Source organism: Telmatherina bonti (assembly GCF_933228915.1).
Source record: "Telmatherina bonti genome assembly, chromosome: 5".
NCBI classification, from domain to species: domain Eukaryota; kingdom Metazoa; phylum Chordata; class Actinopteri; order Atheriniformes; family Telmatherinidae; genus Telmatherina; species Telmatherina bonti.
Window position 1 is genome coordinate 31,363,808 of NC_136623.1, and position 12,959 is coordinate 31,376,766.

General features: G+C 43.4%; 1 protein-coding gene across 3 annotated transcripts in view; it reads right to left on the bottom strand.

Annotated features, from left to right (window-relative positions):
* rspo2 (R-spondin 2) overlaps positions 1–12,959 on the bottom strand; it is a gene marked incomplete at both ends in the record, with an annotated part of 62,361 nt that overhangs the window by 11,682 nt on the left and 37,720 nt on the right. For 2 of the 3 annotated variants that reach the window (XM_079241374.1, XM_079241373.1), the window contains 2 exons: positions 10,995–11,183; positions 11,436–11,579. In XM_079241374.1, coding sequence (XP_079097500.1) covers positions 10,995–11,183; positions 11,436–11,579 — 333 coding nt within the window. Of the gene's footprint in view, positions 1–10,973; positions 11,184–11,435; positions 11,580–12,959 lie in introns of all 3 variants that reach the window. The other variant, XM_079241372.1, reaches the window with a different exon arrangement.

The following is a 12,959-nucleotide window of genomic DNA, read 5'->3' on the forward strand; positions in this document are numbered from 1 at the left end:
AGAAGTTCTGGCAGCATGAGCTGGATTCTGGTGCTCCTTCTGAATAAATTCATTTCATTTTGTATACCTCAAAGAAATGTCAATTTATCCAACATGTTTTCAGGAATTACTCTTTAAAGAAACACTACAGAACTTTGGCCATTTTGCCATTTTCCCGTCACACGCCCCCTTTCAACAAGCTAATTCTTCTTTTTTAATCTTCTCGCATTTCTTTGCTGAATCTGTGATGTTGCTGTTGTTGTTGTTCAAAACAGTTTCTTTTACACCATGAAGCAAAACGTCACGTCGCATCCTGGATGTAAAAGTCGTATAGTGCGGTTTCTCAGCCTCGGGACACTACAGCACTACAATGCACACGATAGATTTAACCTTGTCATCGAACAAGACCGGAACATGGGGTTTAAGGTCAAAAAGTTATGCAATGCATCTTTAACTCTACCTTCTTGACCCAACATGTTCACTTTTGGATTTAGGTCTTCAGTGCTTGAAAACTGCAGTCCATAAACCAGGAGATCATGGTGACAAAGTCCACTTAAAGCTGGGGTAGGTAATGTTGGAGAGCTAACAAGATTTGAAAGCAGCTTCCTGTTTTGGCTCCTCCCCCTCTGGTTTTTCTCTTTCCGTGATCCAAGGCTTTTTTTAAAAAAAATTTTTATAAGAAATGAACAACTCCATTTCGATCAGAGTTTTTACAGATTTACAGTAAACTGAGGGGTTTAAATATATTTTTTATTGTTCATGATTACAAAATCTATAGACTACTATCATGATGAGGAACCACTTCACCCAGAGTAAAGAAAAAAGTCTATGAGCAAGATTACGTACCCTAGCTTTAAAGATTGAGACAGAGACAATGTGGGCATGTGATTCCTCTAATATTCACAGCTTTGTCCTGTGTTTTCGGTGTGTGTACCCATGTGTGCACATTGTCTTCATTTTGCAATTCCACCAAGTCTGAATCCTCCTGGCCTTTGAGAGTCTGTAAGGGAAGCAGGGAGGATATTTAGAGGAGGAAACTGTCCAGCATATTTCTCTCTTTATATCTTATTTCTCCACAGGTCTTTTTATGCCCCCCATCCCTGTACTTTGAAACTCAGGAGGAAATCCCTGTAATGCTTGGACATGGAGAACAACTGTCCCAAAACAGGACCCGTCCCTAATGAATGGGAAGCCAAGCTGAGTCAGACAGGCTTAGACACAAAAACAGAGCCAGGGGCCATCAGGATAATGCCGCAATCCCCGTGCAATGGCAAGTGATGAAGGACTCAAGCTTTTTGTTTTCTTTGATTGCTCAGCTAACTCTTATAGGTAGCTTTTGTTCAGTCTCCTGAAATGATCCAACAGACAGCACATATGTTTTGATAAAAATAGATCATTAGCTCAAAGCCGAAAAAGGAATGGAGAGGGGCTTGATGTGTTTGCAAAGCTCCTGTTGCACAGGGACAGAGGTAAAGCCAGTTCAGTAAGAGCTTGATCCTCTTTAAGGCCTGTACTGCATCAAACACTTGTCAAACACCAGGCAGACAGACAGCTGAGTGACTCTGACAGATATGATCACAGATGGGGGCAGAAAGAATCACCGCCAGTTCAGATCCTCTATCAAGGCACCAGTCATACTCTTGTCAATAATCCCCCTTCAATTCAGCTGAACACAAACAGGGGGCTTTGAGCCATATGGCAGACATTTTCTTGTTGTTTTTAGCTGTGTATGATTACAGCCCAATTTCAAAGGCCATTTCAGGGTCTCACCTCGCAATGGAGAGGTTTGTGTACTCCATAAGGCAACAGCATGTCTCAGGGATGCAACATAGGAAGGAGAGAGAAACTAAATCAAAGGGAGACTTAAACTCCCACTAATCCAAAAGAACTGTCTGTTGGCCTGTTGAGATCATGGTCCTGAACCTTGCCACCCAGCAGGAAGGTGCATTTATGTTCGAAGGGATTTGATACGGTACTTGGAATGGCTTGGGTTTCATGACACTGACCAGTTAATCATGTCACGAGATTTTCTTTTGGACAGCCATCCTGCTTTGAGTCCTGACCAGGCGATGTATCAGACACTTTCTGGCATGATGGATCATAGTGAGTCTTGAAATGCATGTTAAAAGGGGCATAGATAAAAACAAATAAACAAATTTTTTCAAAAGTTAGTTGGCTAATGTAGAAGTCAATTAAACTTAAATAGAAGCTAGTTGTACTTTTTGGAAGGAAAAAACATGTCCAGGTCACTTATCTGTGAATGTCTTTGCTTCTTAGCAAAGCTGGCATTGCTAACCTATGACATCACCTTGTCTTGTGCTTTTTTTCTGCGTTGATGAGAGTGCAGTGCTCCTCAGTAAGTCGGCATTGGCCTCTACTTACCACTGTAATGGCAGTGCTTTTAGTCTCACCTCTTGTGTTTGTCACAGTTGGTGCATGAAAAATACCCAAATGTGCAAGCAGACGAAGGTCGGCAGGTCTATACTTGCATCTTTGTTGTGTCTGCATGTCTACACGCTGGGTCCACGCTCACTGGCATGAGTGGGTCAGAAGCCACAGCTTCTCTAAATCACTGGCTGTAATTAAAAGCTGTGATGTCTCTATAAAGACACCCGGCAGAGATGGGGAAATAGAGGGACGGCTGGTGGTGGAAAGTGGAGAGGAGAGGAGCTCCTGATGGCTGAGCCAGTGCAACTGTTCACCAGATGTTCTCAGGCTCCCCTCTTTGACTCCTCGCCTTCCTTCTTTCCTCCTCCAGCCAGACCACTGGGAGGGAAGACAGCAGTGCCCGCAGTGTTGCTTCGAATGATGCGCGCCACACGAACTCATCCTACCCCCGTAGCACGCACAGATTCCTCCCAGCCACGCAGAGTGATATGTGATATGAGAGAAAGAACATGTCATTCGAGCGCGAGACAGGAAAAGAGAATGGAAATAGGGCTGAGGAAAAGAGTAGATGATGTGGTGACTTCTTCTGCCTGTGAGGTCTGTTTAACTATTTGTCGGTGTCTATTACACGTTTCTCACATTCGGGGTTTGTGTGGATGTATGCGTGCGCGCGCATCCTCATCTGTCTGGTGTGTTGTAGATGTGGAGATGAAAGCGTCTACTGGCCCACAGGAGAACTGGCAGCAGAAACAGACGAGAGGTCTGGCAGACAGAACGAGGAGGCACAGGGACGCAGCAAAATCAGACAGATCCTGCTCTAACCACCTCGGGTTATCTAAATATGAGGCGAAACCACCGATACAGGGGCCAGCTTCAAAGCAAGGTTGACCCAATATGACCACTTGACAATTTAAGATTGGACAGAAGAAGAAAGCAGATAATAACTTCTGGTTGTATTTGATGTTGTTTAATTTCTCAGATCTCTTCCCTTAAAACCTAAAATTTCAGACAGACTCTCATGTTTGTTGTTCATTTAAATGTAAAGAATCTTACCCCATCAACGCACCTTAAACATCCACAAAGATGGCGTTTTCTTACGTAGGGGTGACCAGCTTTCATTGCCAGTTTGACAGTTTTCCAGCCCTGAAGCCCTTCTTTTAAAATAAATCAACTGTGAAATGTGTAAAAAAAAAAAAAAAAAAAAAAAAAAAAAAGAATGCAATCAACAAATATAGTCATATGCTAACATTAAATATTACCCCGACTGGACATCTGGAGGCACATATTTCATGAAAACTCCAGCGACTTCAAAGATCTCATAGCAAGCTGCTGCCATCAATCCTTGTAAAGACAGGCTATGTCACGATTGCTGTGAAAAGAAAAATCACAGGGAGTAACGGCTTCATCTGCCCGTGAAGGTTTGCTTTACAGCTCTGACTATATCACGGGCAGTATCAGCCAACATCACATTGTGCACAGCGGGGGGAAATAGCTCCCGCTTGCGAGCATGAAAAGACACAAAAAAACATTCCTCTCCAGGGTAGTGTCTCCTTCTCTTTCTTCTCCCCCTCCGACAATTTGCTGCCACTTTACGTACTTCCTGTCTGCTTTTCATGGGGCCGTTGATGTCAGCTCACGTGTCTCTTAGCACAGCAACGGAAACCAATCCTGCGCTCCTTGTTTTTTGTCAAAGTCCCACTCTGAGCCTGACATGAAACCATCATCAAGTCTTTAACATCTCAAACGACTACAAGTTCTGATCAAATGCAGAATGTTGATATAAATGAGTGCAAACGTTCACACCTCTGGCTGGAGGTGGGGTGGGTTTTCAGAATCCCACTTCACGGTAAGGTAAGTCAAACAAATAAGAGGATGGCTGCCTGAAATGTGTGTACACGAGCCTACAAAAGGCAGTTCAGTGAAACTACTACTCAACCGCGCCAGAGAGTGTGAAAAAAGAATCCACTCGCACCCCTCCTCTTTCTTCCTACTTGGAAAAGACCAGATGACAATAATGTGGAGTATGGAGCCCTAGTGAGCGAGGCTGACCCCTCCTCTTCCACCTCCCTCCACCCCATGGTCTTTGAAAGGCCTCCACATGTTTATGGCTCATGCCTATGGTATGACGATGGATTCTCCATATAAAAGCCTGCAGGATCATGGGGTGTTTCAAATATTGCTCTCTGAAGACAGTTGCTGACAAAATGACAGCAGTCATATTTATTTTGGTCAGAGAGCAAGGGCACTTAGTGGGAAGTTAATCAGAGACCCCCCTCCCTGTTCCACTGGCTTCCAGCATCTCAAACCCCCTCCCCTCCCACTGCTCCTCCAAAATAAGGAATGTACTCAAGACAGAGAAGTCTCAGAAACTACTGGTAATGATTTTCATCCTGCAGTGGAAGATTTACCATCAACAGATCACACAAGAGGCAGAAAAACTAACCCAGAGGTTTTGCTTTGAGACTATCAGCAACAAGTCCAGATAAGAGCATGTGCAGTCAGGTTTAGATACCTTAAGATTGCACAGACGAGGCAGAAGCTGTGTTCCTATGAGAGACTGACGGCAGTGGAGACCCTGTCAGTGACAGGTTGATATGTATATCTTCTTCACCACTGCTTCATCTCTGTTTTACAGGCTTGTGTAAGGAACAGCAAAGGTTTTGATCTTTACAAACAGATTGTGGTAAAATTTAATTAAATTACTGAAGGATGCAAGTCGGCCTGGTGGGTGGTGGTAGAAGGTGGGCGTCGCTAAGTCAGACACCAACTCAGGCCTTGTGCCTGGAGCCAAACCAGCATATTTCCAAAGGAGGCAGAGTTCCTCTAAGGCCTTCTTACCAGCTACTGTGTCAGCCCCTATGGAGCGGCCTTATTAAATGAAGATTAAGCTGTGGCTCCATCAGTCACAATAGGCTGCAGTGAGGGGCGCAAATAATCACTATGACAGGGTGGCTGCCAATTAGAGCTCTCCTTCTGTCCTGGGAAAACGCTTCTTGCTCCACTCCCGCTGGCGGGAAGAACTGATCCAGATTGTCAGTGATATTAGCCGGGCCAGAGATCCCCGTTAATCACCACCTGTCATTCCAGTGTGGCAGAAATCAGAGCAGGACTCGTCCGGACTGGTTCTGGAATAGTGAACTTATCAAATATTGATTGTAGTTTGAAGAATATGGGAGTCAAAACCTCTGCTTGTGAATGTATTGAGTGAAGTTTGGAGTAGTAGCTCAAGAAAACACTCTGGGGACAGTTCCTGACCAAGTTAACAGCAGCCATATTTATTTTGGTTAGAGAACAGGGGGTTTCTACTGACTCCTGAACAAATTGCACCATGAGCTGTTCTGCTGAGACAAGAAGAACACGCTCCATCAATTAGGCTCAAATTGAAAGCCTGGGTCTGTTTTAGGCCTGACAGTAGAAAGCTACATCTGACAATAAAACATCCAGAAATGTGTTTGGATGTTGAGTTTCTCGGCCAAACACAGGCCAGGCTCAGATGTGAACGTGCTGAGTGCGTAACTAAAATGCTCAGAAGTGAATGGCATCTTTCACCAGAGCTTAAAACCCCCTGGCTCAGTCAGAATAAACAGCAAGATTGTGTGCCACACGTTCAAACAAAACCATGAGCATAAACCACATGCTCGTACACAAGGACTGCCAGAGACCGGAATTGTTTGGTGTTGAAAAACAGCGCGCACCACAGACAAAGAAATTGAGCTTCCTCCAAAGCAGATTTAAAGCAATCACTGTTGCTCTGTGCATCGTTTTACAGGAGCAGAGACTTCAGACCAGATGGTTCACAGACGGTGAGAACTAGGAGGCCCATAGCACTGTGGATTTGCCACAGAACCAGACTGGCTTCAGACAAAACCTGGCAAAAATCCCACAAGTCAGCCAAATCCCTCTGGGATCCAATATGGGTTCATTTCGGTCTCCTGCACCAGACTGTAGGTGTTTTTGGGGTGATATAAACAAACTGCCTACCATCTCTATGATCTCAATGCAGACAAAGTCATTGCAGGATGTCACGCTGCAGAGGAGTAATGAGGTGATTCTAGGTGGGGTTTTTTGTCTGAACGCTCAAGAAAAACTTTGAAGGTTTGAAATTGCTGGCAGCAGAAACAAGCAGCATGAACACAGAGGCAGTAATCACAGTTACTGTATAAACACAAACTGCACAGAGGAGTTATGGCAGAGAGGATCAGGAGTGGCTGGATATTTGCAGTCAGATGACTGATGGGATGGAGGCTTGGCCCGGGATGAGGCCTACAGCAGAAAGGGGTTTCTCTGGTTACACAAACGAGATCGATACTTCCTCAAAGGCCTGTTAGCGCTTCCAAGCACAGGTACATTCAGTGATCAAATGGCCAAGAAAATCACTAGATGTACTAGTGATTTTCCCCCCTTCTTTGGCTTTTTCTTTCCATGAGAACAGCACAGTGTCTGTGAGTCTTACTGGGTTCAGCAGAGAAGTCCTAAAAAGTAATCTGAGTACAAGCTGCACCACACAGCTCTGGTCTTCAGTGTGTTTGAGTTATCAGATCCAAAATTTGCAAAGCAATACATCTTTACTGATTCATAAGTTCACATTGTAAAACTTCTCTTCTTGTTTGGCGTCAACTGTGAGCTCCGGTTGCACGTCAAACCACGTCTGAAACAAATCCACTTCTACCTACAAATCTCACAAGCAGTACTACACAAATGTCACTCCTGCATGCTGCCGTTAAGACCGTCTGAGAATCTGAAAGCCGATTTGCAGAAATTGTTGGAAATTAGACCAAGCTGCAATGGTGCGTTTGTATTGGACTTTACACCCTCTTTAATCTAAAATCAGGGATCATGTTGAGAATGGGAGTTTCGAACACTTTAACACTTCATATTGTTTACACAACAACAAATGTGACTAAGGCAGCAGGAGCAGTTGGTGCTTAAACAATACAGTAAGCCAGAAAGAGAGAGAGGAAACTATACAGATGAATGAGCAGAGCAAAGACAAAAAAAAAGAGAAGAACCACAAAGAAGAATCAAACTTGTCACGCACATCTTTTGCAAACCAGTGAATCTGATGACAGGGGCTGCTGGGAAATCTGCAGGGAGTTCCTTGAAGGCAGCAGGACTGAGAAGCAGAGTGCTGCAATGTTATCACTTTCCTTTCCTCTGCTCAGCTCATGAGGTGGAGAGAGGGAAGATCCCAGTCTATCAATGCTGATAGCGCTGGAGCAGCTATTAATAAAGTCTCTTTATTGTTTCTAGCCCGTTCAGAGCAGCACTCCTGGGATCCAAAGGATAGAAGTAGGTTTAAATATCTCAAGGGTGCAATGCAAATGCCTAGCATGAGGCAAGTCGTGCAGCCACTCGGTCAGAATTACTCCTCCAGTTATCATCTAGTATCCTTACTATATTCTGACTAAATTAAGGGCTGATTTTTTGTCACTTTATGTGTTTAAGAGCACATTTTTGTATGATTTGATTTATCAGACATCCAGAAACCAATTGAAAAGTCAATGTTTGTTTAGATGGTGAGATTCACTCTTAAATATCTACCTTCTGTTGTATGATCTGAACACGCAGTTTTCTTTAGAGAATATTAACCAAAACACTTGGTGCAACTCTGCTTGTGGAAACAAACCAAAATCCCACTTTATTTGTACTAATGTTAAGTAGTTTGCTTAAGAAATTAACTCAATATCTGAATGGAAAAACAACATCTGACAGAAAACCGCTACTTAGTTTGTGTGTCCCGGCGCTCAACCATGTCTTTCCTGCCTTTTTTTTTTTTTTTTTTTTTAAGCAAGAATGCATGCGCTGCTGTTCTGCAAAGAAATGAAAGTAAAAACATTGGCAGAAGACAAGAAATGGATCGCAGCACCATGAGTGATATGTGGTATTAACATTGATCTGCAACTTGCAAGAAACACATCAGACATGAGTTACAGCAACATCGTATTTGCTAAGAAGGAGCCTCTTTTCTTCACATAATCTGGGCTTTACTTTGGATATTTGTCTATTTCTTTTCTACTGTCGGACTAAATCATTACAGATGCAGCGAGACAGAACGAAAATCATTTGTATCTCCTCAGCAAAGCTGGGACAGAGAGCTCTATCAGCGATGTCCAGTGTAACTTACATAAATTATTGTAGGGACTTTGCAAGCCTGGGTGATCAGATAAGCAATGCCATAAATAGTTTTATAGACACTTGCAGCTTTGTCTTATTTCCTGTCTCCATTTAATCCGCCGCATCTTTGCAAACACTGGTTATGTAATCCTACAACATGTTTTTACTTAAACAATGTCTGGTGTCCAGTAAGAAGAACTGGATTAAAAGCAGGTCATTTTAAGACAGCTTTATTTTCAAATGATTATTCAAAGCATTAAGGATTATTATGGTTTTTTTTTATTCTAAAAGATTATACAACATTGCAATGGCTCTTCTAAACTTGCAACTTAAAATTTAGTCCCTTAAATCTGCACAAAAATAGTCAGATGGTGAGGCCCTTATTGATCTTTGCAGCCATTTCTTAAGGGCCTCTGGGATTTTCTCGGGACAGGTCATGGAGAAAAGGGAAAATAAAGGAAATAGGAATCATTAAAGAATCTGTCACCAAGCTTTTTCCCCACAATAAGCTGGTTGTGAGGATGTAATTCCTCTTTCAGCTGCAGGTGGGGGTGTACAGAAGCATCACACGAAAAAAACACAACTTCATCTAATAGCACTGAAGCTGTGAGAACTGTAAGCTTCTGATGTGTGTTTTGTGTCATTTTGGAACAAAATGTTGCATTCATAGTGTTTGGAGTATTACTTTCCTTATTTCATTTTAAGTTGCATTTTTTTCTTCATCTTCATCATAGTCCTCTTGGATTTTGTAGAGTGTTCATGAAAGCGTGAAAATACCCACGCATATGTTTGAGATGAGGAGAGTGTGTTTTGAGGAGCGATCTAATTATTTTGGTCAAGAACTGAAAAGGTTAAGAATCACTGCCTTGAAGTTCTTGCTCCTCTTCTAAGGCTTTGGATGCGTCCCAATCACCTGCATCTCGGACGCTGCCCTCTCCTCCCTTTGGAGTGCACTTTATCATCACCGAAACCAAGTGATTATTTTACTGCACAAGTCGGTCGGACTTCATGTGACACCCCTGCATCTGTGGAGTGTTTCTCCTCCAGTTTGACTTCAGTGGCTCACATTTTTCCTTGTGTTTATTTGAACTGCGGAGTGTTGCATTTCACTGGCGTTTGCCAAGTGGGGATTTTTCACTAGCAGTGGGGAATTAACAACACATGCCTAAGTCTGAAATTTGCCTTTATTAAACAGGCCACCGCAGCACTTCACAAGCCCAAAGGGTCCTAAGATGCATATACAGTGACACTTTTACACGCAGTTTGCAGCCACCAGAGATGTAACTCAGTCAGTGGATAAGGAACTGCACTGAGAGCTTCACAAAGACCACATCACCAGGGAACAGTACTTTTAAGTAAGACGGACATGGGGAGTCTGCTGCTCGTTACTACAGAAGTGAGGAAAAACGCTTTTGCTGTGCATTCATATATTAACCTTAACAGCGACTTCCCATCAGAGACTTCACGCCTGAGATAACTGACGACAGTATCCTTGTGCAACAATGCCAAATTTTAATTAAAAGGGTGATAAAGTTTCTAAGTAAAGGTCAAACAGGCCCGTCAAAAGTCATCCAGATGTGGGTAGGGAGGTGGGGCCGGGCAGAAATTCCCTGACAAACAGAAGTGGGCTTTGGAAACTAAATGTGCCATGGGATCACAGTTTCCAGCCCAGACAGCAGTGACTGCCCTGGTAGTCCTGAAATATGAGAAACTATCAGGCTTTATTTCAAGTTTATTTACTCTTTCACCACTTCACTAAGTGGTCCTCCCACTCAGCACTTCAGGCCAAAAATGGAGAGAAGTCTCCAAGGTTAGAATATTTTCCTCTTTTTGTTAAACAATGTTTTCCTCTTTTTTTTTATTTGACCAACTGAACGATATCAGCCACTGTAATTGCTTCCTTATATGGGGAATTAAATATTTACACTTGGCCTATCGTAACCCAAAGTTTATGAGAGACGTAAAAGTGCATTAAGGGAAAGGACATTCACTTTAAAAGCACTGCTAGCTGAGGCCCTCACCCCAAATGGTGTGTTTGGACCATTTGAGGGAAATGATTTACTCTGAAAAAAATATTTCCTTTAGCTGTATTTGCGCACGGAGAAATTCCATCAACTTTTCATTTAATGGCCTGACATACAAGCTACGTGCACCGCAAAAATCTCTCAAGCTGACAGGAGGAAACAGAGACAGCCATTGAGGAAACCTGGAGTACGTACTTTTGAAGAATTCCACTGAGGAGATGAAGGGAGATGGAAGAGAGGGGTGGGAAATATACCTCAGGAAAAGAGCTGGCTTGAACAAGGCTGCCATGGAAAAACATTCATATTTCATGCAAGGAAACACCACTGTCAACCTCGACAACACAGATGGTGAAAAAACAAGACCGTGTGAGAAGTGTTAGGAGAAAAGGGTTACACGACATGACTGAAAATCTTCAGAGGGTTCTCCGTCGGGAAAAGTGAGCTGCTTTCTTTCATATGCACCTCAACATATTGCTGTAGAGTCTTTACCTCTTCTGCAATGTCTCATAGCCATTCTGCACATCCTGGATTCAGCGATGGTGGGACAGGGTATTGTGTCCTTAGGTGGTTTCTTTACAATGTGCCGCGTCCGGGTTTCCAGACCCCACTTATAGCCACAGGTTTTGTTTCTCCTGGTGCAGGCTCCCCACTCGCTCCACTGACCCACCTCACACCCCTCTGCAAAAGGAGACAAATAGTGATGAGCAGCGAATCCTCAAAAGAGCGTCATTTAGAGGCATCTTAAAGACCCCAAGTCATGCTTTAGTACAGGCTGAAGGAGCTTTAATGAGGTGTTATAACCTCATTGTGTGTGGTCCAAAGCAAGTGGCCCAAATGAGATGTTACAGAATACTGTTTACAGGTAAAGAGGGTTAAAACAGATAAGATGGTTTGCACACTTTTGTAGCATATTTGTTTGGCTTCACATACCTCCACACTCCATAATGTCCTCCAGTGGGGCAAAGCCCTCAGGGCACTTATCAAAACAGCGCCCTTTGTGTAGGTAGAAACCTGATTTGCACTTGGTGCAGAAGTCTTTGCTGAAGCAGGACTCACAGTTATCTATCCTGCACCCTGGAGGAAGAAACAGAAAGAAAAGAGTCATTGGGGTCTGAGAAAACCTCTCATCTGGAGTTGATCTAGTGCTAAAGAGTTTGGGAAAGAGGGTTCTTGAAGGGATTACAGTGTCTCTCACTCAAACAAGCCAGACAATATCCAGTGAATCAATTCGCAAAGGGACTCGAATGTATTTCATAAAGTGCGTTTAGCCTGACATAATGTTTTCATCCTTACCTTCCGGTTCTTGTTTAAAGCGAGCAAATTAAAAAGAGAAAAACACAACTCCAGTGATGGGGAGACAGTGAGGGATGCTGACCTCTTTCAAGAGACTGATCTAAAAATATGGATGGAAACTCACAATCTGACATGTTTTCAACTCCTTGGAGTTGCAACAGGAAGAATATTGTCCATAATGTTTTTTTTTTTTTTTGTTTTGCTTTGTGTTTTTTCAATCCACACTGATCCAGTCTGACTTTTCCCATAAACAGCATTTTGGCATTTTAATTCAACAGGAAAGGATGGCCCATGATCACAAAACTGAAGCTGAGGCTTTGATAGGTTGAGGCTTTGATTTGACGAAACGAACATGGGTTTACAATGGTGCTGCAGGAGGGAGACAACATTTTGCCAAATAAATACAAAACAGTTTAGTCAGCAAACAGCAGCACACTTAAACTCTCCCGCCACACCCTGCTGCTGTTGCGAATGTCTCACAGCTCTGCGCTTGCAAAGAAAGGCTCCTCAATGTGTCATCAAGCTCTCTGCAAATAGCACGTCAAGCAGGGCCAAATTACAACAACCACACCGACAGGGCGACGCACAGCCCCACATGATTAGAAGGAGACTCCCAGAGCTATCTAATTTATGTTGCTTCTCAGAAACTCTCTGTGGTCCTGTTGCCCAATAACCTCAATCTATGACCTGCAGCCACAATGCATTTCCCACTTTGCAGGGGGCTTCTCAGGTAGGGCGTCATCTGCTGTCCTCTGATTGTGCCTTACACGATGAAGCAACCATACATTAGCTTGCACACTTCTTTCAATGCTCTGTGCGCGATACTGTGATTTTCCACATGTGAGAACGACGGAGGCTGAGGGCTGCTCTTTTATCTGTGACCCTTTCAGGGCCCAAGGAAGGGAAGGTTCTCACTATCACACCCCTTAATTACGCCATCTCGAGCTAACCATCAGGCCTCCTCCTCGACATTCCTGCAAAACGAGGGGGTCCCTCCCCGCTTTACTTTGAACCCTAAAGTATGGCCTCTGCCCACTCACTCTGGTCTCACGCTTTCCCGACCAGTCTAAACAAACCATGGACACACAAGCACACATATGCACAAACACACACATACCAATAAGATATGGTTAGAGATAGGCCCACTCCACAATAAAGCTG